The 24,222-nt window shown below is 67.1% G+C and overlaps 1 protein-coding gene across 1 annotated transcript; it reads right to left on the minus strand.

The window, feature by feature from the left end:
• Positions 1–5,892: 5,892 nt before the first annotated feature.
• TERT (telomerase reverse transcriptase) lies at positions 5,893–22,224 on the minus strand. The gene is made up of 16 exons (XM_065905477.1): positions 22,006–22,224; positions 20,574–21,900; positions 18,441–18,636; positions 17,353–17,533; positions 16,010–16,189; positions 15,319–15,474; positions 12,905–13,000; positions 12,480–12,565; positions 11,648–11,761; positions 11,097–11,168; positions 10,500–10,688; positions 9,377–9,503; positions 8,314–8,375; positions 7,670–7,794; positions 6,893–7,030; positions 5,893–6,507 (listed from the first exon to the last, which is right to left on the minus strand). The coding sequence occupies exons 1-16, from the start codon at positions 22,222–22,224 to the stop codon at positions 6,404–6,406; spliced, it is 3,372 nt and encodes a 1,123-aa protein (XP_065761549.1). The 3' UTR covers positions 5,893–6,403.
• Positions 22,225–24,222: the final 1,998 nt, after the last annotated feature.

Raw genomic sequence — 24,222 nt, forward strand, 5'->3', positions numbered from 1 at the left:
CATGTGGACGCTGGAAAGCTGAGTGATGACTGACCTTTATGGAAGTGCCAGAAAGAGGTGCGGGGTGCAGGGAGCCTGCAGGGGCTGCTGGGAGTCAGCGGGATGCAGCTGAGGGGTCCTGGTCACCTCCCGCTGCCCGAAGCACCTGGCACCCTGAGCGAGCCAGGCCTCCCCAGAGGGGGCACCGCCAGGCTGGCACGCGGCACGTGGGGCCCGCCCCTCACTGTTCATGATGTGCTTCTGGACTTGGGCCTATCATAAACGAACACACCAGCCCGGGCACTCGGACGCAGCCTCTGGCAGCGGCAGCTAACAGGCAACAGCCATAAACCCGGCCGGCCGGCGCCGGGCACCCGTGCTCAGCGGAAGTGGGCGGCTCCCACGACCCCACCCGAGGTACGCTTGACAGCGTCTGCCTCAGTGCACGGCCCCGTCAGCAACACCCCAGAAGGAAGCCTCGGGAACCAGTCACTGTCATCAAAATGCCTCTGGAGCTGGTGCCGGGCACAGGGTGGCCAGCCGCCCCAGGCGGCACCCTGAGCTGCACCTCCTGTTCCCATGCCCGCAGGGGTCTAAGGGCAAGGACAGAGCAGGTCAGGCCAGGCCCACTGTCCCGATGAGCAACGGCAGCTCCCAACGATGGATCCTCCAGGGGGCGGTGGGGGGGTGCCCCACAGACCTGAGCCTGGGGCGACAGAGAGGCCTCCAACAGGGGGCACAGGTGGGGACCCCCACTCTCACACAAGCCCCTCCATAACCTCACAGCCTTCTTCCTGCTGGCTGAGCCGCACGCCCACCACCTCCCCCGAACCACCTCCAGCATCCTGACCCTGACCCTGACCCTGGCCCCACAGTCACTGTCTGCTCTGGCCCCGGGGCCACTGCAAGGGGGGATGGTCCCCAGGGCAGCCTCAGAAGCATGTGGGACTCAAAGATTCACACTCCCAGACCAGCTGAGCCAGAGCCTGGGGCAGGGGCACCTGTGTGGTTCACCAACCCTCCCAGACCAGGGAGCCAGCAGCTGTGTGGTTCACCCCACCAGACCAGGGGCCCAGCAGCTCTGTGGTTCACCCCACCAGACCAGGGGCCCAGCAGCTCTGTGGTTCACCCCACCAGACCAGGGGCCCAGCAGCTCTGTGGTTCACCCCACCAGACCAGGGACCCAGCAGCTCTGTGGTTCACCCCACCAGAGCAGGGAGCCAGCAGCTGTGTGGTTCACTCCCCACCAGAGCAGGGGCCCAGCAGCTCTGTGGTTCACCAACCCTCCCAGACCAGGGGCCCAGCAGCTGTGTGGTTCACGAACCCTCCCAGACCAGGGGCCCAGCAGCTGTGTGGTTCACCAACCCTCCCAGACCAGGGGCCCAGCAGCTGTGCGGTTCACCCCCCACCAGACTAGGGAGCCAGCAGCTGTGTGGTTCACCCCCCCAGACCAGGGGCCCAGCAGCTGTGCGGTTCACCCCACCAGACCAGGGACCCAGCAGCTCTGTGGTTCACCCCACCAGACCAGGGGCCCAGCAGCTGTGCGGTTCACCCCACCAGACCAGGGACCCAGCAGCTCTGTGGTTCACCCCACCAGACCAGGGGCCCAGCAGCTGTGCGGTTCACCCCACCAGACCAGGGGCCCAGCAGCTCTGTGGTTCACCCCACCAGACCAGGGGCCCAGCAGCTGTGCGGTTCACCCCACCAGACCAGGGACCCAGCAGCTCTGTGGTTCACCCCACCAGACCAGGGGCCCAGCAGCTGTGCGGTTCACCCCACCAGACCAGGGGCCCAGCAGCTCTGTGGTTCACCCCACCAGACCAGGGAGCCAGCAGCTCTGTGGTTCACCCCCCCAGACCAGGGGCCCAGCAGCTCTGTGGTTCACCCTCCCAGACCAGGGGCCCAGCAGCTCTGTGGTTCACCCCACCAGACCAGGGGCCCAGCAGCTCTGTGGTTCACCCCACCAGACCAGGGGCCCAGCAGCTCTGTGGTTCACCCTCCCAGACCAGGGGCCCAGCAGCTCTGTGGTTCACCCCCCACCAGACCAGGGGCCCAGCAGTTCTGTGATTCACCCCACCAGACCAGGGGCCCAGCAGCTCTGGGGTTCACCCCCCCCCCAGACCAGGGGCCCAGCAGCTCTGGGGTTCACCCCCCACCAGACCAGGGGCCCAGCAGCTCTGTGGTTCACCAACCCCCCAGACCAGGGGCCCAGCAGCTCTGTGGTTCACCCCCCCAGACCAGGGGCCCAGCAGCTCTGTGGTTCACCCCCCCCCAGACCAGGGGCCCAGCAGCTCTGTGGTTCACCCCCCCAGACCAGGGGCCCAGCAGCTCTGTGGTTCACCCCCCCAGACCAGGGGCCCAGCAGCTCTGTGGTTCACCAACCCTCCCAGACCAGGGAGCCAGCAGCTCTGTGGTTCACCCCCCCCAGACCAGGGGCCCAGCAGCTCTGCGGTTCACCCCCCCAGACCAGGGGCCCAGCAGCTCTGGGGTTCACCCTCCAGACCAGGGGCCCAGCAGCTCTGGGGTTCACCCTCCAGACCAGGGGCCCAGCAGCTCTGTGGTTCACCCCCCAGACCAGGGGCCCAGCAGCTCTGTGGTTCACCAACCCTCCCAGACCAGGGAGCCAGCAGCTCTGTGGTTCACCCCCCCAGACCAGGGGCCCAGCAGTTCTGGGGTTCACCCTCCAGACCAGGGGCCCAGCAGCTCTGGGGTTCACCCTCCAGACCAGGGGCCCAGCAGCTCTGGGGTTCACCCCCCCAGACCAGGGAGCCAGCAGCTCTGGGGTTCACCCCCCTCCCAGACCAGGGGCCCAGCAGCTCTGGGGTTCACCCCCCCAGACCAGGGAGCCAGCAGCTCTGTGGTTCACCCCACCAGACCAGGGGCCCAGCAGCTCTGTGATTCACCCCACCAGACCAGGGGCCCAGCAGCTGTGGGGTTCACCCCCCTCCCAGACCAGGGGCCCAGCAGCTCTGTGGTTCACCCCCCCAGACCAGGGGCCCAGCAGCTGTGGGGTTCACCCCCCTCCCAGACCAGGGGCCCAGCAGCTCTGGGGTTCACCCCCCCAGACCAGGGGCCCAGCAGATCTGGGGTTCACCCCCCTCCCAGACCAGGGGCCCAGTAGCTCTGGGGTTCACCCCCCCAGACCAGGGGCCCAGCAGCTCTGGGGTTCACCCCCCAGACCAGGGGCCCAGCAGCTCTGGGGTTCACCCCCCAGACCAGGGGCCCAGCAGCTCTGGGGTTCACCCTCCAGACCAGGGGCCCAGCAGCTCTGTGGTTCACCCAACCAGACCAGGGGCCCAGCAGCTCTGTGGTTCACCCCCCCAGACCAGGGGCCCAGCAGCTCTGGGGTTCACCCCCCACCAGACCAGGGAGCCAGCAGCTCTGGGGTTCACCACACCAGACCAGGGAGCCAGCAGCTCTGTGGTTCACCACACCAGACCAGGGGCCCAGCAGCTCTGTGGTTCACCCCCCCAGACCAGGGGCCCAGCAGCTCTGCGGTTCACCCCCCCAGACCAGGGGCCCAGCAGCTCTGGGGTTCACCCCCCCAGACCAGGGGCCCAGCAGCTCTGTGGTTCACCCCCCACCAGACCAGGGAGCCAGCAGCTCTGTGGTTCACCCCACCAGACCAGGGGCCCAGCAGCTCTGTGGTTCACCCCACCAGACCAGGGGCCCAGCAGCTCTGGGGTTCACCCCCCCAGACCAGCGGCCCAGCAGCTCTGGGGTTCACCCTCCCAGACCAGGGGCCCAGCAGCTGTGTGGTTCACCCCCCCAGACCAGGGGCCCAGCAGCTGTGTGGTTCACCCCCCCAGATCAGGGGCCCAGCAGCTGTGTGGTTCACCCCCCCAGACCAGGGGCCCAGCAGCTCTGGGGTTCACCCCCCCAGACCAGGGGCCCAGCAGCTCTGGGGTTCACCCCCCCAGACCAGGGAGCCAGCAGCTCTGGGGTTCACCCCCCCAGACCAGGGAGCCAGCAGCTCTGGGGTTCACCCCCCCAGACCAGGGAGCCAGCAGCTCTGGGGTTCACCCCCCCAGACCAGGGAGCCAGCAGCTCTGTGGTTCACCCCCCCAGACCAGGGAGCCAGCAGCTCTGGGGTTCACCCCCCCAGACCAGGGGCCCAGCAGCTGTGGGGTTCACCCCCCCAGACCAGGGAGCCAGCAGCTCTGGGGTTCACCCTCCCAGACCAGGGGCCCAGCAGCTCTGGGGTTCACCCCCCCAGACCAGGGGCCCAGCAGCTCTGTGGTTCACCCCCCCAGACCAGGGGCCCAGCAGCTCTGGGGTTCACCCCCCCAGACCAGGGGCCCAGCAGCTCTGTGGTTCACCCCCCCAGATCAGGGGCCCAGCAGCTCTGGGGTTCACCCCCCCAGACCAGGGGCCCAGCAGCTCTGGGGTTCACCCCCCCAGACCAGGGGCCCAGCAGCTCTGGGGTTCACCCCCCCAGACCAGGGAGCCAGCAGCTCTGGGGTTCACCCCCCCAGACCAGGGAGCCAGCAGCTCTGGGGTTCACCCCCCCAGACCAGGGGCCCAGCAGCTCTGGGGTTCCCCCCCCCAGACCAGGGAGCCAGCAGCTCTGGGGTTCACCCCCTCAGACAGGGGCCCAGCAGCTCTGTGGTTCACCCCCCCAGACCAGGGGCCCAGCAGCTCTGGGGTTCACCCCCCCAGACCAGGGGCCCAGCAGCTCTGGGGTTCACCCCCCCAGACCAGGGGCCCAGCAGCTCTGGGTTTCACCCCACCAGACCAGGGGCCCAGCAGCTCTGGGGTTCACCCCCCCAGACCAGGGGCCCAGCAGCTCTGGGGTTCACCCCACCAGACCAGGGGCCCAGCAGCTCTGGGGTTCACCCCCCCAGACCAGGGGCCCAGCAGCTCTGGGGTTCACCCCACCAGACCAGGGGCCCAGCAGCTCTGGGGTTCACCCCACCACCCAACCAGAGGGCTCAGGCTGAAACCTGTCCTTTGCCTGAGCCCCGGCCCTCCTGGGACAAACTCTCTGGGACAGCTGGCTGCACTTCTCCACAACCTCAGGGCCACCTGTCCGCCCCAGGCCCTCCTTGTGGCCCCCAAAGCACAGCCCTTGGCCTAGAGCCCCGTGTGACCCCCAGAGGTCTCACCCTCAGGCACCCAAGCAGCCCCGATTAAGGAGCCCCCAGCTCTGCGTGCCCCGCCCCAGGCCTGTCCTGCTTCTCCGCAGGCGCTCCGCCCGAGACCAGCTCAGCGGACAGGACGGCAGGTGAGCAAGGGAGCCCCCAGTAGTCAGGACACACGGGGAGAGGCAGGGTCACCCGGGTGATGGGGGGGAGCCTGAGTGGACACACGGCGGCTGCCGCCGAGCCCGTCCGCCTGCCCGGGTCCAGCTCGTGGGCACCGGTGAGGGGACAGACACCTGGCGGAGGGCCAGGCCCACGCCTGGACCCCGCGTCCATGGCCCGTGCCGTCCACTCCACGGGCCTCTGGGGAGACGAGGAGTCCGAGGCCCGCTGTGAAGGGACGGGTGGGGTCGGGGGTCCTAGACCTCGGAATCTCCGGGTCCGCCGTCTCCCGAGTGTGCCCAGCGCACGGCCAGGGCCGCTGCAGGCAGGGTGGGCGCTGGGCCGGCCCCACAGGGGCATCCTCTCCGGGCCTCCGGGCCCCCAGCCCCTCCCGCCACCTCCCGCCCCCAGGAGGCCCCCTCGGACTCCTGCCAGGCCAGGGACCCAGGAGAATCTGACACCCCAGCGGGTGTGCGTTTTCATAACCACAGAATCCAGTACTGACGGATATGCCTTTTAACACAAACATCCAGAGAAAAATGGCAAGCTGTGGAGACGACAGGCGGAGGCCCGCTGGCTTCCGGTGCTGCGGTGACTTGGGGTCAGTGCGGGGTAGGAGGAGGCGCAGAGGATCCCAGCACGGTGCTGAGTGGGGACCAGCTGCCCACGGAGGTAAGGGGGGCAGGCGGCGCAGGGCGGGGGGGCGGTGAGACCAGGGCGAGGGTGGGGCCCCCAGCAGCTGACTGAGGGGAAGGCCCAGCAGGCTGGACTTCGAGCTCAGCGGGGGTTGGAGGGGGCAGGCGTGGCCCGAGCGCCGGGCGGGGCGCAGGTGCGGTCAGTGGCAGGAAGGGCCCACTCAGCCCCGAGTGCCCCCCCGCGCCACTGGACAAACGTGTGTCCTCGCTGCAGGACAGGGGGCAGGGGGCAGGGATGACAACCCCCCAACTTCCTGTTCCGACGCCCTGCCACCCCGCCAGGTTCTCCCGCGTGTTGCCGGGCCTGGCGGTCAGCTGTTGGAGATGGACGGTCTCTGGAAGGCCACGGGGCACCAGCCTCGCTCCCTTGAGGATGTGGGGGCCAGCCCCCGCTCCAGGGCTCTCGGGGGGGGCCAGGCTTTGCCGTGGATCGGGCCTCAACCATGGGCTCCGGAGCTCACCCTCAGCTGTGGGCAGGGCTGACTGTCAGTCCAAGATGGTCTTGAAGTCCGCGGTCAGGGCGGGGTCGGCCGCCGCCTCCAGGGCGGCCCGCGTGGGCCCCGGGAGCTGCTGGTGCAGCCGCGCTCGGGCTGCAGGGGGGGGACTGGACTCAGAGCCCCTTGCAGAGGCCGCCAGAGACTGCCGCTCACAGGGGCCAGGCACAGCGCTGAGGCCACGCAGGCGCCCACGCTGGGCCAGACACCCCGTGCGCTGGCGGGCTAGGGGGTGCGAACCTCAGCGGGACAGACAGCCCCTCACTCCCGGGGCCACGGGGGCAGCTGGGCAGTGCCCAGGGGGACACGGTGGGGAGCTGGTGGGCAGACGCCATGGGAAGAGACCCGAGAAGGGCAGTGAGAGGCAGCATGACCCGGGTGGGCATGCCCTGGACGAGGCGGGGCTGTGATCCTGGCTCCTCGGGGCTCCTGGACCCACCCACCTGCTCGAGGCGGGTGCCTTGTGGCCGCCCACACCCACCTGTCCTGAGGGCCCCCAGCAGGCGGCTGTAGGTGACGCGGTGGCGAGCCAGCTTGTGCAGGAAGGCGTGGAGACACAGCCAGTGCGCGGCTTCAGACGGGAACGGGCCGGAGGCACCCCTGGCCCCCAGCGACACCCCTGGGGACACGGGAGACTGAGGCCCCGCCCGATGCTGTGCCGGGGAGACTGGGGGGCCTCCGGGTGGAGAGCATCAGTGCAGGTTTGGGGACAATGCAGGGGCGGGCGTAAACTGGCCGTTTCATTTCAGGGGCCGCCCCAATAGGAGCCCAGGGAATTCTGACAACTAACGCGTTTTCTTCAACTTCTCCAAGAAACCTCCACAGACATACTGACAGGAAGTCTGTGAAACCCAGGACCTCACAGACCGCAGAGCTGAAACCTCAGACGCGTCGGCGAAGCCCCGGCCAAGGCCGTGGCAGAGCTGAGGGCTGGAGACCCCAAAGCACACGGGGGCCCCTCAGTGGCTCCTCCCCAGCATGAGCAAGGGTGGCCCAGGGCCTCCTGCTGCCCACTGGCCTGGCTGACCCAGTGCCCAGGGCGCCAGGGCAGGAGGGCTGCCCACGAGCAGGCGGGGCGCGCGGGGCAGCACCCCCGCCGGTGCCCCAGCGCCCAGTCACTCCAGGCCAGTGGCGGAGGACGGGCCGGCGGACGGGCCGGCGGAGGGCCTGAGCCCCGTCTCCCGCCCCGTGGGGTGTGGGGGGCGTGCACCCAGAGTCCCAGCCCCCCGCCGACCCTCAGCCCAGGGCACCCAAGCACCTGCGTTCCTGGCTTTCAGGAGGGCGTAGCCGCGGGACGCAGTGTCGGAGATGACCCGGAGGAAAAACGCGGGGCTGCTCCCGACCGGCTGGTGGAAGGGGAGCTGCAGCACGCAGGCGTGGAACCTGGAGGCGGTGGCCCCGTCAGGACACGGCCCCCCGAGCCGCCGGTGCGGCGCTCCCTGGAGACCACGCAGGCCAAGCCCGGCTGGGGTCCCCTTGGCGGGCGGGAAGGGGTCCCGGTCAAGGGTAGACGGGCCCCGGACTCCATGGTCAGCTGCCTGCGCCCCGGCTCGGCTCCTGGAGGGGTGCATGGTCCCAGGGCAGGGAATGTTCCGGAAGCTGGTCTGCTCTGACTGGGCGGCTTCCCGCCGGCTCCCTTGGGGTCACCTGAGGGCTGGGGCCACTGCATGCACTGACCTCTGCTCCCTGACCGCCCCCCACCTGCAGCCCTCCCGCTGCCCCGACCCCCACGGACCAGGCCCCCCAGCGCTCCCTGGGGACAGAGCAGTGTCCCGGGACAGTCGGGGACACCAAGGACGCAGAGGCTGCCTCCTCGCACGGGGGAGCGGCGTGCCCCCAGGTCCCGGGCGGCCCCGGGCGAGCGCAGCACTGCGGCTGAGGCCTCACCCCCCACAGGCGCACCTGTAGGCCTGCAGCAGGAATATCTTGTAAACGTTTGTGAAGACCGTCTGGAGGCTGTTCACCTGCGGAAGGGAGAGAAGGAAACGCTGGTGACGCCTCTGGCTGCGTTTCTGATTTTGCTTTACAGCCACGTCACGTGGAGCAGGAGAAAGGACTGCCCTGATGACAGCCCAGTGGCCTCTTCGGGGTAACCGACCAGCTCCCCCGGGCCCTCAGAGGCGGCGGTGCGGGCAGGCCTGCAGGAAGCGTGACGGTGGGAGCCCGGCCGGACTGCGGCCCAGACCCCACGGCTCCACGGCTGAGGCCACAGAGGCCCCGGCCCAGGGGGACCAGCAGGGGCCAGGCCAGGCCAGCGGGTGAGGGCTGTGGGCACACGCATGCACACACGGGCACACCCACACACTCAGTCACACACGAGCACACGTACGTGATGACTAATGTTCTTTCACACACAGGCACACGCGCACACCCACACGCTCGGTCACACACACATGTAGGTGATGACTAACGCCCTTTCACACACAGGCACACGCGCACACCCACACGCTCAGACACACACACACACGTACGTGATGACTAATGCCCTTTCACACACAGGCACACGCGCACACCCACACGCTCAGTCACACACACACACACGTACGTGATGACTAATGCCCTTTCACACACAGGCACACGCGCACACCCACACGCTCAGTCACACACACACACACATACGTGATGACTAATGCCCTTTCACACACAGGCACACGCGCACACCCACACGCTCAGTCACACACACACACACATACGTGATGACTAATGCCCTTTCACACACAGGCACACGCGCACACCCACACGCTCGGTCACACACACACGTACGTGATGACTAATGCTCTTCCACACACAGGCACACGCGCACACCCACACGCTCGGTCACACACACACACACACACGTACGTGATGACTAATGCCCTTTCACACACATGCGCACCCACACACCCACCCCCAGGATCTACACCACGTGGGGGTTCCAGCTGCTCCCACGCCCCGTGGCCACGCCCACCCACCAGCCACCGCCCACCTGCAGGTCCAGGAAGAGACCGTGGCACTTGAGCTGCAAGACCGCCAACAGCTTGCGACGCATGTTCCTCCCGGGCCTGAAGCCCTGGGTGAAGGTGAGACTTGCTCTGATGGACGTCCGGGCGTAGCTGTGAGACAGGACGGGTCCCGGGAAGCGCACGTGTCCACCCCACACTGACCCACACTCGGATACCCCGCCTCTCGGCTACACTGGCCAGCCAGGCCGCCCGTCCCCTGCACGGTCACAGCGTCACAGGCAGCCAGCCACGACGGTGGGCGGGTCACGACTCGCTGGTGTGGTCAGCGCATGGACACAAGAGGCGGTGTCGGGACCAGCAGACGGACACACGGAACCACAGAACCACAGATGAAAAGCGTCCGCCCCTGCGTCTTCCCAGGGAGCGCCTGGTGAGGGGCCGGGGGCAGACCCCAGCTCCCCAGCAGGAAGGGTCGCCCCACCTAGCACTGCCCTGAAACTGCTCGCAACTCACAAAGCAGCAGACTCGCCTGCATCCACGTCTCTCCTCAGCCCCTCCCGTCTGTGCACAGCGGGGGCTCACCGCACGCTCTGAGGGCGGGGATCGGAGAGGGCCACCGGGGGCTGAACTGCGTCCCCAGAGTCACAGGGTGAACCCCGCCCCCCGCGACCGTTCGGGGACAAGGCCTTTGAGATGGTGATTAAGGCAAAATGAGAGCATAAGGAGGGGTGTAATCCACTGGGTCAGGTGCCCCAAGAAGAGACGCTGGGATGCTGAACACAGAGGTCGACCACGTCGGGGTTGGGGGTGCAGACAGATGCATCCACGTGCCCCGGCAAGGCCCCAGGAGGGATCGGCCAGGGAGGGGCCCGTGACATCGCCAACAGAGCCGACCATGTGCCCTGAAGCCCTGTCCCCGACGGACCAGAGGGGACCCCCGAAGCCCAAAGCCCAGTGAGACCTGGGGCTCGTGTCCTGCCTCTCCAGATCACAACCACACGCCTCCCCAGGAACATGCTCACCCCAGAACCCGCCACACAGTTTCCTTTTATAGAAAACGCCCGGAAAACTGCTGCCTCAGAGCGTCGGTGCCCGCCGCCCTCTGTGTAGCCTCTGAGCCCCAGGGCCTCGGGCCCCATTGCTCACCTGGAGAGGTCGCCATGCACCTCCAGGGTGCGGGTGTCCAACAGCAGGCCGCACCAGGGGAACAGGCAGTGGGCCGGCAGCTGCAGGGGCGCCGCGCCGCCCAGGGCCCCGGGCTCCACGGGGAAGTTCACCACCGTCTTCCGCAGGTTCACTTGGCAGCCGTACTCAGGTACACCGCGCACCAGCGTCCTGGGGCCGGGCGCCGTGTTAGTGCCGCGTGGATGGGATGCACCGGGTGTCTCGGGGGCGCTGGGCAGTGTCGCCCGGCACCCGGAGAGGCAGGCAGGGTGCGGAGGGCGGACTGGGACCGCAGCCCCCGAGGAAGGCTGGACACAGCCCAAGTCTGACCTCCAGGCTTCGGGGCGACTGGCTGCTCGTGATCAGGGGTTGGGAGGCCGGTGGCAGGGGAGGGAGCAGGGGCAGCCCAAGGATCGGCCCTGGAGCGTGAGTGGACGCTGGGACCACACGCCAGGCTCTTGGAGCCCTGGGGCCGCGCTGTAGGATGCTCCCCGGAGGTTCAGGGACGCAGGGAGGACCGTGCTCACACGCCCGCAGGACACGCCCGGGAGGTGCGGCAGAGACACACGGGGGCCTCACCTGAGGAAGTCTCTGGCCCGCGTCAGGTGAGGGGTGACCAGCAGGAAGTCGTCCACCAGGCGCAGAAGCACCCTGGGCACGGAGAGACCCCACGGCGAGGGCAGACCCTGAACACACTGCCGTGCGCCCGCACGCAGCGTCCTCGCGGGGGCGGGCGGACGGTGCGAGGCTTAACGTCTGAATTCAGCCGGACGCAAATAAAGGGACCTTCTCCAGAGAAGCCGACCACAGACCAGTGTCCGTGGGATTTGGCTCCGGCCGGGGCGAGCAGGGCCCAGCAATCCAGCTGGGAGCTGACGGGCTTGGTGCCGGCCAGACGTCCCGGCTGGGCTGCAAGCCACGCTCACTCCCTGCTCAGGCCTGCTGAACACCGCCCCCCAGCCCCGTGCAGCGCCCCCTGCACCCAAGACCAGGAACAGGGGGGCCCCACCAAGGCCGCGCCCGCCGACACGGGGGTGTACGGGCCGACACGGGGCCGCGCCCGCCGACACAGGGGTGTACGCGTCGACACGGGGGTGTACGGGCCGACATGGCGCCGGCACGGGCCATACCCGTCCTGCTGGACTCCGGGAAACAGCCTGTTCTCCATGTCCCCGTAGCAGAAGCTGCAGAGCAGAGTGGACAGGATGGAGCCCTGGGGGATGCCTTGACACTGGACGTAGGACCTGGGGGGCAGGATGCGGTCAGCAGGCGGGCCGGCCACGGCGAGCCTCACCTTCACATCATACACGCACAGACAGCTGTGCACACGCCACTCCCACCTGGGGGAACGCGCATCAACACATTTGTCACACCCCCCACGAAGCCCCGCCACACGCCCGCCCGGCCACACGCGCGGCAGGACCCTGCTCCACGAGGGGCGGTGGCCCTGGGGAGGAGTCAGGCTCCAGGCCTTTCCCGCGAGAAGGATCTCCTCCCGCGGTGCCATTTCCACGCGTGTGCAGACGTGTGCTCCTGTCAGAATTTGCAGCGGGCACGCATGCCTCCCCAGGGGTATCTGTTATTTTATGTTACTGGAACTGCCTTGCCATAAGCATTGCAGTTACTTCGAACGTAATAATAACGAAGGTACATCCTTTAACCAGAAAGTCCCCTGAGCCTGGAGCACATTCACAACCCCTGAGAAGGACCCAGGGTCTAGACTGACCTGTAAGGGCCGTGGCCACGAGCCCGAAGGCCCCTGGACCCCTACAACCCCCGGACGCAGAGGGGTCTCACACGGGCGCCACCAGGCCAGGCGTGCATTCACACACGTTCGGAGAACGACCAGGTGGCTTCTGACCACGAGCACGTCCCACACGTGGGGGGCCATGTGCTGCCGCCCTGGCCCCGGGGCTGTGGCGCCTCCCGGGTGCTGACCGGGCAGGCGGGGCCCAGACTGACCTGCCCCCGATCCTGATGACGTGGTTGCGGACCAGGTGCAGGAAGAGTTCAAAGAGACTGCTGCCAGGCTCGTTCAGGGAGCAGCTCTGCGGAGGCAGGCGGGCGCTGGGCCGGAGCGGAGGCCGCTCTGGGCGGCGCGTGGCCCAGGGGACAGGGCCTCACCCAGAGGGAGGCGGCAGGGAGCCCCGCTGGGGAACCCGCTCACGCAGGAAGTGGGTCAGCACAGGGGTCAGTCGGGGGCGGGTCTGTGGGGCAAGCCCTCTGCCCTCCTGGAGGAGGCGGACGTGCCTTCTTGTGGCCTCAAGGCCAAAACGGAGGGAGAAGACGGGCAGCAAAGCACAGAGGGGCCATGGGCAGCGGGGATGCGGGAGGCCCGGGAGCAGGAGGAGGTGCCCAAAGGCAGGGGCGCGGGGGCCCACACCCACCTGCTCGATGACCACAGCGTCCCTCAGCGAGCCAGTCGCCTGCAGATGCTCCACGAGCTGCCTCAGGTACGGCCGGAAGTCCGAGAAGGTGGACACCTGCCGGCCGAGGGCGGGGGTCAGAGCCTGGGGGGCTGGCCATGGCCACTCGGACCAGGGAGGAAATGCCAGGCCGCCGGGGGTGCGGGGAGGTGCGGACACAGACGGGCTGGGTGGGGTCTTGGTTTTCGGGGTGCATCCCGCCTTCCCCCGAGCTCGCCCCAAGGCCGGGACCCACCGAGCAGGAAGACCATGGGGTTCAGGGCCACTAAGTAACAATGACTAAGGGCATCCCCGGGGGGGCTTGCAGAGTAAGGACCCTCAGTCAGGCACCACGGGGGCCACGCTGAGCCACGCACATGGTCCTGGCAGCCAGGGGGCTGGGCCTGGGGGCCCCTCGCAGCAGACACCAGGGAAAGGTGAAGTGAGGCAGGCCAGACGCCGCACTGTCCGCAACGAACCCTTGCGGGACTCAGGTCACAGTTCCACTGGCAGAGAACCTCCACCCACCCTGGAGGAGAACTCACAAGCCCACACGTTACAATTCCTATTCACGAAGTCTGGCGCTTTGTGGAAAAACAGGCCCAGGTGTGACCAAAACCTCTCGCAGGACAGCTCAGACACGCGAGAAACCTGCCTGGGGGCCGGGGAGGCGCCAAATTTCTGGGATTTTTAAAATCAGTCAAGACAACACTGCTAACAAAACAGAGGCAAAGCTGAGGGATTTTACCAGAGACGGAACCTGTGAGAAAAACCAGCATGGATTTCTAAACCTGCAAAACAGGCTGTCGAACTTAAGGGTTGGTTAAATGCATTTAAAACTGGAGACAGAAAAGAACAGGCGAGTGAACCACAAGACAGGTCTGCAAAAGTCCAGACTGGAGAAGGGACGGAACACGCTAAAGCATCAGCACAAAAATTAGTTCAAAACAGACCCTGGGGGCTTCCCTGTGGCCCAGGGGCTAGGACTCCAAGCTCCCAATGCAGGGCCCGGGTTCAGGCCCTGATCAGGGACCCACATTCCCCACGCTGGAACTAAGACCTGGGGCAGTCTAGTTAATTAATTTAAAAAGCCAGCCCCCGCCCGAATGCGGCGGCTCGCATGGCAGATGTCCTAACGGAGCACTGGGGTCAGGCAGCCAGCAAGCATAGCACGGTTTCAGCCCAGAACGACAGAGAAGCTGGGTCCATCAGAGTGAAAAACATCTGCTCAGAGACTCTGCTTCCAACGGCACAGGCAGGGTAGGCTGAGACCGCATCTAGGGCTGCCCCAAGGCTTGTCCCCAGACCGGGGCTCATCCCCTCAGACAGACGACCAAGGAGACAGCCGGCTCCACATGGGGAGACTGGACAGGCGCCCCCCAACTCCCCCAGAGGACGTGCAATCTGGGTGGCTGACAGACGAGGTACCCAGAGCCGGATCCCCCAGACCCGGTCCCAGCACAGCCCCCAACACCGCCCGCTGGACCCCCTGAGGCCCGCGGGAGCGCACCTGGCACCTCTCCCGCGACATCTCCTAAAATGACACAAGCCCGGAATCCGCCCGCGGGAACGAGGGTTTGTCCCCACAGAGAGCGCATCACAGGGGTGCTGGCAACCGCCTGGATCCACATCCCGGCATGAATCCGCAAAAGCCCACCCGGCAGAAGGCCGGGCCTCACCCGGCGGCATCAGAGGCTGCCACACTGGGCCCCAGACACCCGAAACCAGACCGAGAGAGAGCTTGCCTGCTTCACATCGCAAGGTTAGAAACAGGTGAGCCTGCTGCCCGGCGGGGGAGGGCGCCTGGGGGGCCCGGTGGGAGTGGGGGTCCCGTGGGTGCTGCCTCACCCGTGTCACACACCCAAGCTCCCTACATCACACACCCTGGACTCACAAACCACGCTCAGCGGTGCCTGTAGCCAGGTCTTCTGTGCGCCCTCCCCGAGGGCTTCCGGGGGAGCCCTCCCACGCCTGCCTCCTGGTACACACGCTGCTCTGCGCGGGGGACAAGCGCTAGGAGCCCCGGGGTCCTCCTCCAGCTCTTCCTGGCCTGAGGCCCCCATTTCTGGGGGGAGGAGCGGCCCCGCCGCCTGCCCCATGATGCACGCGCGCAGAGGGCAGCGCACCCTCCGAGCCGCAGGCAGGACTCCTGCCCCGCCCCCCGGGGCACACACGGTCCTGCTGCGTGGCCGTGGGGACACCTCGGGACGCCCGTGTGGCTCTGCTGCCGCCAGGGTCCCCCGCTCTGCGCAGCCCACGTGCTGTGGGGCCTAGGGGAGGGGCGGACCCAACGGGGATACCGGCAAGTCCTCCTCGGGCCTCCGCGGTGCTGAGCGTGCGCTCCGCCCCGCCCCACAGACCACACCCCGGCACCGCGCGGGCCCCATGGGTCTTACGTGTCTCTTGAAGGATTTCCACATGCGCCCGCGCGCAGTCCGGACCACGGCACAGCGGCGCACGCAGTATGCGTTCTCCTGTGGCTGCAGCACATTAGCGATCACCTCTGCCAGCCTGTCCTGGGGGAGGGCGTCGTAGGCCCCCACCACGTCCGCCTATGTGGGAACAGGCGTCCGGAGGACACGTTCACCTCCAACCCTGAGCTTTGGGTCCGGCTAGTCCTGACCTGCCGTCAGCGAATGCTGGGGTGAATCGAACATGCGGGATGGGGAGACCCCATTCCGCTGAACGCAGCACCCCCAGGACTGGCCTGCATGCCCTCTCTGAGCTGCAGGCTGGTGTCCCGGAGGACCCAGGGGAAGACTAGGGCACCGCACAGGGCGCCCGGCACAGGGGTCTGAGCAGGTGTCTCCTTCCCTGGAGGGGATCCCCGAAGGCAGGAGCCCCTGCAAAGTGGGGTGCACTCCCAGAGTACTTCAAAGGCACAAAGCCTCTGCCCCGGGAGCGGGGGTCCCCCGTCTTCCAGCTCACAGGACAAGCTGTGGGACCTGGACGTGACTCCACCAGGGGTGACCCATCCCGGCACACACGGGGCTGCAGGAGGCGGTCACTCCCCACATCGGCTGGGACGGACCCACAGGGTCACCTGCGGGCCCGGTTCCCTCCATGGGGGTGGGAACGGGCACCCACCTTGACAAAGTAGAGTGGGGGGGCCGGGTCCCGGGCCCTCAGGGGCAGCACAAAGGCCCGCCAGGCCCTGTGGATGTCGTCCATGCCCAGCACCGAGGCCCCCAGGAGGCCAGGCCGCCGCGCTCGCTCGTAGTTCAGTACCGCGAACAGCGTCTTGACCCGGGAGCTGAGATGCTGCACCTGCAGGTCCAGCCCAGAACAGCAGTGTCACCAGAGCGACCACAGCCACGGGGACCGTCCCCAAGGGGACTCGGTGTCGGACAGCCCCAGGGACCGTCCCCGAGGGGACCCGGGGTCGGACAGCCCCAGGGACCGTCCCCGAGGGGACTCGGGGTCGGACAGCCCCAGGGACCGTCCCCGAGGGGACTCGGTGTCGGACAGCCCCAGGGACCGTCCCCGAGGGGACTCGGTGTCGGACAGCCCCAGGGACCGTCCCCGAGGGGACACCAAGGGTCAGACAGCCTCAGGGACCATCCCCAAGGGGACTCGGTGTCGGACAGCCCCAGGGACCGTCCCCGAGGGGACACCAAGGGTCAGACAGCCCCCAGGGACTGTCCCCAAGGGGACACCAAGGGTCAGACAGCCCCAGGGACCGTCCCCAAGGGGACTCGGGGTCAGACAACCCCAGCGATAAGGGGCAGGTCCCCTGCTCCATGCTCCCCCCTGCACACCAGCCCCCCTCAGACCCCAGAACCATACGGCCAAGCTGCCCACACCCACTTGAGACCCCAGGGTCTCCCCATGGACCCAACCTGGGATCACGGACACCTCATATAGAAAAGGCAAGCAGTCACACCCTGGGTCCCTCCCCTCCCCTGGTACCCCCACCCAGCAAGGAGGGACGCTGCCTCCTGGGGGACCACTCCCATCGCGGTGAGCAATGCGTCACTGCTTGTGGACAAGCCCGAGTGACGGCTTCTCTTTGTCACTAATGGTAGAACCACCCCAATCGCTTCAGGGGGCTCTGGGAGGGGCGGGAGCTGCTGGTGATGCAGGGGGCTGGGGGGAGCGGCAGGGGAACAGTCACAGGGGCCAAGCACGGGGGTGAGGTCCTGTGGGGTCCTGGGGACCCCAGCAGGCTGGTGACAGCCGTCAAGTAGCCTCTCTGCCACGGCAACCAGAGAGCACACTGTGCCCCTCTGCCCAGGAGCCAGGGGGGCACAGAGGCGTCTCAGTCTGGTTGGCACCCCCCAGGACAGGCCTCACTGGGAGCTCCTTCTCTGGACCCCGGAATCCTCTGGCCACACCCCCTGGCTCCCCAGGACCGGACACCTCGGGACTTTGACCACACCCACTGGGCCTGGGTTTAAACGCGCTTTGCCCGGAACAACACGAGCAGCGACCTTCTTGTCTTTGGGCGGCGCCGGGGCGCCCACAACACAGCCCATGTTCACGATGGGCCGCAGCCCGCCGGGCTTGGGGACGAAACGGAGCCTGGACGTCAGCAGAACCGGCCTGCCCTCGTGGTGTTGCCTGACCTCTGCTTCTGACAGTTCTCGAAGCCGCACACAGTCTAAGTGTTGTCTGAAACAGAGGTGCCCGTGGGCAGCCAGGGCAGGTCAGCCTGGTGGACGCCCATGCCCTTGAAGTGGGCAGAGCCCATAACCAGCATGCCTGGTTCCCAGTGGACAGAGCCCAGACCAGGACTGGACAGGACCTTGGGCCAGAGAACGGCTCACTGGGGAGACTCTGGGGTCTGGAGTGAGTGTGGGCAGCTTGGCCATCAAGTGCTTCTGGGGTCTGAAGGAGGCTGGTGGGCAGGGACCCCACGTCCTCCACATGGAACAGGCAGGGAGTGCTTGGTGGGGCCCCCGGGAGAAGCAGAATCGTCTCCCTGCAGACCAGCCGGCTCCTGGTCACCCATAAGCTTCAGCCTTTACCCCACAACCATCCACGGGAATGGGCAGGGGTCCTCCCACCTCCTGGCCATTGCAGGGAGTATGCTCCCTGAGCTGGTGGCCCCGAAGGAAGCCCGTGGTGGGACCTGAGTGTCCCCAGGCAGGGACAGGCTGCAGGGGCCCTGCGAGAAGAGCGGCGCTGCCCGCTTCCGTTTACATGCCAGGAAATCCTTTAATGGGGTGCCTTCACTCAGACCCACGATAAGGGCCTCCAGAAGCGGATACCACCCCGGCCCACGTGCTCAGGGACCCCTGAACCGCTCCTGACCCAGGGCACCTCTCCCTCTCGTGGGACGCCTGGGTAGCCCCGGCTGGTGTCTCAGGCGACCCCCCCCCTCCCCGGCTGGTCCCCGTCCAGTGACAGCTGCCCAGGCCTTCGCGGAGGACACAGACGGCGGTGGGGACAGAGCTCGTGGCCGCCGCGCGAGCACTCAGCCCCTGGGCGGCCAGCTTCACGGTGCCCCCAGCGCCCCGGGCGGCCAGCGTCAGACAGGCGGGTCCGTGCGCGCTGGCGCGGGCGGCCCCGCGCCTACCTGACGCCCAGGCGCTGCAGCTGGCTCCAGACGCGCTTCCGGAAGAAGAAGAGCCGGTTCTTCTGGAACGTGGTCTCCGTGACGTAGAAGAAGCCCCTGAGCAGCTCCACCACGTAGGCGCCCATCAGCCAGCACAGGAAGCGGCCGAGGATCGCCTCGCGCCGGCGGTGCTCCGCGGCGGGCACGCAGCGGGCCCCTGGGAGGAGAGACGCCGGCGCTCGCCCACTGCGGCCGCCACGGGCCGGACGGCTGCCCACGGCCTCCGAGTCCAGGGCGACTCGGAGCCGGGGGCAGAGGAGAACGCGGGTAACTCGGCCAGGAGCTTCCGCGGGGCACGGGCTAAACAGATGCTAACCGGATCACTGCGCTTTGATAAAAAATGCTTTTAAATGAGGCTCCCCTCTCTTTTTGCTTTCTTCTTGTGGCTACTGAAAAATTCTGAATGAGGCATGTAGCCCACGTACGTCCCTGCCGGAGCCCCAGCACTTGTCCCGTGTGCACTCAGACGCGGGGAACCGGGGCTGCTCTCCACAAGGAGGGCTCGAGGTCGGGGCTGCGCTGCACTTCCAGGCATCGCCACTGGGCCGCAGGGGCTGGAAATGCCCGGGGTTTCCCCAGGCTGAACAGGAGGGGCACGCAGAGGCGGCTGCCGGCTGGGGACACACGCCTGCAGGAGTCGAGGGCCCGCCCCGCCGTCCCCTGGGGTTTAACTCTGCACTTGGAAACCCCTCGAGCCGCGGGGCACGGCGGCCACAGGGGCCTCACTGCCAGCAACTGGCTCAGAGGACAAGGAAGGGGCCCGGAGGCGGGTCCGGGGTAGGACGGTGAATAGCCAGCGAAGGAGAGAGAAGGGGGCGAAGCCACATCCACACTGACCGCAGGAGCAGTGAGAGCAACGTCTAATTTGAGACACGGCTGGCTGAGCGGGGAAACAGTTCGCCTGTGATGTGATCCCAACAGGAGAGACCTTTATACGGTTGGCAGGAAACCACCCGGAGGGCAAGGAGAACACAGATCTAATTCTAGACGCGACACCCACTCACACGGCGGAAAATGCAGGTCAAGAAACGGAACAAGGACACGGGAAAAGTGGGCAAATTGGGAAGATGAGAAAGATGCACCCACACGGGCGATCAGCACAGAGAAGTGTAAGTCAGTCACCCCAGGAAAGCGGTGAAGACCGGCAGGCGGGGTCGGGAAGAATCGTAAAACGTTGGCCCAGTGCTGCGACAGGACACCTACACCGTGCATCCTCACAAGACGGGAAGACGCTGAAGTTAAAAACTAGGTCGCGAAAAACAAGGGGTAAATACTGACTAGTGGGGAGGCAGGGAAACAGACTTTAAGGTAAAAAGCGCCACTAGACACTAATGAGTCAACATGAGAGGGCCAAACCTGGCTCTCACAAAGGCGCTGCCTCCTTCTAGAAGTCGGGGTCTCAGGAGTTTATGGGTCAGACGGGGAGCGTATGGGAGGGGCTGGCCCTGTCGCTCCTGCCCCTGCCCTGCGGACATGCTGGGCGGCAGCTGCACGGGAGGAGCCCCAACATCACACCCAGACCCCCACGTGGGGAAGGGACGCTGAAGGCTCAGCTTCACAGAAAGTCCTGCCGCGCCCCAGCGGCTGCCCCGTCCTGGGGCCCAGCCGGCGGCCGGCTTCCCCTCTGTGCCCACCCAGCCTGGCGCCTCGGGCAAGGACACAGTCCTCTCTCTCCGGCCATCAGTGGCCCTGGCCTGGTGGACGCACAATAAAACTCACTGGGTCTGCAGACGGCTGACCACAGCCGGCTGGGGAACCCCGAGCCTTACCTCCCGACCCCGGGCACGGGGGTTCTCGGCCCAGCCCCCACTTCTATCAGGGAGCAGGGTTCAAGGCGGTTAACTTGAGGTCAGAGAGGGACGATGAACCACCGCAGCCACGCCCACGGGGTTCCAGGTGCCCCGCCTGCAGGTGCGGCCCTGCCCTCCCCGAGTCCCCGGCTTCCACCTCCCCTTCCCGGGCCCAGAACCTCCATCAACTCCGGCATTCACGCAGACTGGGTGGGAGACGGGGTCAGAGGCCGAGAACGCGGATGGGGCGCTACCGAGGAGACCCCGCCCCCTCCCCTAGTGCGGGAAGCCCTGGGCGCCTCACCTGGGCTCGCGCGCAGCCAGGCGCAGTCCTGCACCTTCATCTTCCACGTGAGCTCCTGCTGCGAGAGCCTGCCGTGCTTTCCCAGGGCGAGGAGCTTCTTCACGTTCCGCAGGAAGCGCCGCTCGTTGTGCTGGGAGCCCCAGAGGCCGGCGGGCACCAGGCGGCGAAGACAGGCCCGCAGGAGGCCATACACCTGCCAGGTGCTGCTGTGCTGGCGGAGCAGCCGGACCAGGCGCCCCGAGCGCGCCTCGCCCGCGGGCGCAGCCTCCGGCCTCTCCGCGGGACGGCCGCCGGCGCCCCGGGGGTTCTGATGGTCTGGCCCCGCCGGGGGCGCAGAGGCGGGCAGTGGGCAGTGCGCCCTGAGCAGCGCATCGTAGGGGCACCGGGCGTGGTTCCCAAGCAGCTTCCGGAACAGGGGCCGCATCTGCCAGTAGCGCGCAGGCAGGCGGCGCGGCCGGCGGGGAGCCCCTGGAGGCCCGGGCTTCAAGTCCAGAAAGATGGTCTCCACGAGTGTCTGCGCCCCGGCCAGGCTGGGAGGCAGGGAGCAGAGCAGGAAGGAGCGGCGTAGCTGTTCGCCGCCGCCGGAGCAGTAGAGGAACCGCTTGGTCTCAGCGCACGCTCCGGCACCCGGCTCGCCCTCCGGGGGTGACAGCCGCCAGGACGCGGAGCCCACACCCCGCTCGCCGCCCGGGAAGGGGCGGCAGGGCCCGGGCACGTCGCCCTCCCGAGACTCGGCTTCCGCAGCGTCTCGGGTAGGTGTCACCACGCGTGGCGGGCCGTAGGCCGCCTGCCCTTCGGGATCCCGCCCGGGCTCCAGGCCGCGCCTGGGCCTCTTGGCTGGAGGCAGTCGTCCCCGCGCGCTTCCCCGACGCCGCCTCGTGCCCTGGGCCCGCGCCTCCAGGAGTCGCCCGGCCTCCCCGTGGCAGCCGTTCGACGAGGCCGGGCGCGGGAGTCCGAGGCCCGCCCGGGTCCCGCCCACTCGCCGCGTGGGCCGAGGCGCGGCGGCGGCGCGGAGGTCGTAGAGCGGCGGCCCACACACCTGGTAGGCGCAGGTCGGGGGCACCAGCAGGTAGAGCGCGCAGCGCGCGAGCAGGTGGCTGAGCACGTCGTCGCCCACGCGGCGCAGCAGCAGCCCCCAGGCGCCGCTGCCGCGCAGCGCGTCGGTCGCCGAGTTGGGCAGGCAGCTCCGCACGCTGGTCGTGAAGGCCGCGGGCGGCCCGCCGCGGGCCCCGGCCAGCAGCGCGAAGCCGAAGGCCAGCACGTTCCTCGCGCCGCGCTCGCAGAGCCTCTGCACGACTCTGGCCACCAGCTCCTTCAGGCAGGACACCTGCGGGGGACAGTCCGTGAGTCACGGGGGACACGGGGACGGCTTTCCCCACCCCCTCCGCCATCACCCCGCCGGGCCCGCCCAGGCTTCCCGGGGACGGCCCACCTGGCGGAAGGACGGGGCTGCAGGGGGCGGCTGCGCGTCCCAGGGCACGCACACCAAGCACTGAGCTACCAGCGCGCGGAAGGCCGCCGGGTCCCCGCGCCGCACGAGCCGGCAGCCCTGGGGTCGCAGGCGCCGTACGAAGGCGGCCAGGGGCAACACCTGCCGGTAGTTGGCCCGCAGAAGGGCGCGCACGGCCCGGCACCTGGGCGCGCGCGGCATCGCGCGGAGGAGCAGGGGTCCCGGCGGAGGAAGGGGCGGGGCCGGGAGGAGGAAGGGGCGGGGTCGCGGAGGCCCGCAGCCCCGCCTCCTGCGCGCCCTCGGGGCCGCGGAGGTGGCCCCGGTGTCTGCGCCCAGGTACGGCGAGGACCCGGCCCCTCCGCGCGGCTGCTCCGGGGCGGTCTCCCCAGCCCCGCGCCGCCAGCCCTCTCAGGGCGCAGGGGTCGCGCGAGGGGTGGCACAGTGGAAAGGCTCTGTGGTACCGAGAGAGGGGGCCAGAACGCGGGGTCCCTGGGAGGCCTGGTGCGTTCGGCGTCCGCGGGGAGTAGGTTCTTCGGGTTGGTTGCTTTAACACGCGGGCCGTGACCGCGCAGTGAGGGATGCTCTGGGGCCCAGAAGGGGCTCATGGCAGCGAATGCGTAACTTTGTACGAAGAAGAGAATGGACCACCGCCCCTGCCTGGTGGGCCTGGGGAAACCGAGGGGGCGCAGGTGCATCTTCGACCATCCCGCGAGGGAGTTCATGGAGCCTTCCCCGGCGCGGGCGGCGGTCAACGGGCGGTGGACAGCGGTCAACGGGCGGTGGGCAGCAGTCAATGGGCAGTGGGCAGCGGCCAACGGGCAGCAGCAGCACTTGGTTTGTAGGCTTGGTTTCCTTGGCTCCAGGAGGCTCCAGGCTCCTTTCTCTTTGCGGGTTCTTTCGTGGTCCTCACCATAAATGGAAATCCTCCGACCAGTTCTCTGTTGATCACCCATCCCCTGGGTAGGGCAAAGGAAGGGGAGACGTGGAGCACCGGGTTCCCTGGGGCACCACCCGCGGGCTGTTGGCACCCATCCGTGGCCCGCTTTACACCCAGAGCCGCCCTGCCCTCTACAAGCACCACGAGGATGGGTCAAGGGCCAGCCCAGAGACTCGTGGCCCCAGGAGGAGCAGGGCCTCACCTTCCAGCCCAGCCACAGAGACCCTCCCAGGCCCAGGGCATGGTTCAGAGCAGTCACCCAAATGACGTCTCTCCCGAACCCAGACGCTTGCAGGATGTTCTGGGTCTTGGGGGTTTGCACAAATGATACACCTGAGTTCCGCAAACAGTGAATGGCTGAACAAATGGTTAATATTTCATAACGTTACGAGACTTGGTCAGAAATTACTTTTCTTCGTGGCCACAGCATTTAAAGAGGCCTCCACTCTCCCTCCGTCACCGGCAATGTTTCATGTCCATCCCGCTTGCTTGGGTCTGCCCTACTGGTAACCCTTGGGACCATGGGTGGCTCTCCTGGAAGTTCACAGTGTGAGCACCGTGAGGTCTCAGGCTGGCTTGTCTCCGCCAGTGGGGAACTGAGGGTAGCCTTGGGAAGTGTGTTCTCCAGCGACTAGAAACCAGCATGGGAAATAGTTTTAAAAGGAGGAGAAGCAAGCTGTGTGATTAATACCATGCTAGCTGAACCACAAGGGAAGCCTTTGAGACTTTTCTCGCGTGAGTGGAAATCATTTGTCTCTTGAACACGGTGTCCACTGCCACATGGACGGCTACTCTGTCTCCGCAGAGCTGACAGTGGTGTTCGTCACCATGTCATAAAACCCGAAAGTGTTCCAGAAAAAAATTCATATTTTTGGTTTATGATGAAATACAACAAATCTGATGCCAGAACTTCCAGGAGGCAGTGGATGGGTGTCACGCTTCACACCTGGACGTTTCTAAATGGAATTCTGTCGTTCAGTCACTAAATCGTGTCCAAATCTTTGCAACTCCATGAACTGTGGCATGCCAGGTTTCCTTGTTCTTCACTGCCTCCCAGACTTTGCTCAAACTCATCTCCATTGAATTGGAGAAGCCATCCAACCACCTCATTCTCTGCTGCCCTTTTCTCCTCCTACCCTCAATCTTTCCCAGCATCAGGGTCTTTTCCAATGAGTTAACTCTTTGCCAGTATTGAAGCTTCAGCGTCAGTCTTTCCAGTGAATATTCACAGTTGATTTCCTTAAGGATTAACTGGTTTGGTC

Source organism: Muntiacus reevesi, chromosome 14 (assembly GCF_963930625.1).
Source record: "Muntiacus reevesi chromosome 14, mMunRee1.1, whole genome shotgun sequence".
In the NCBI taxonomy this organism is placed as follows: domain Eukaryota; kingdom Metazoa; phylum Chordata; class Mammalia; order Artiodactyla; family Cervidae; genus Muntiacus; species Muntiacus reevesi.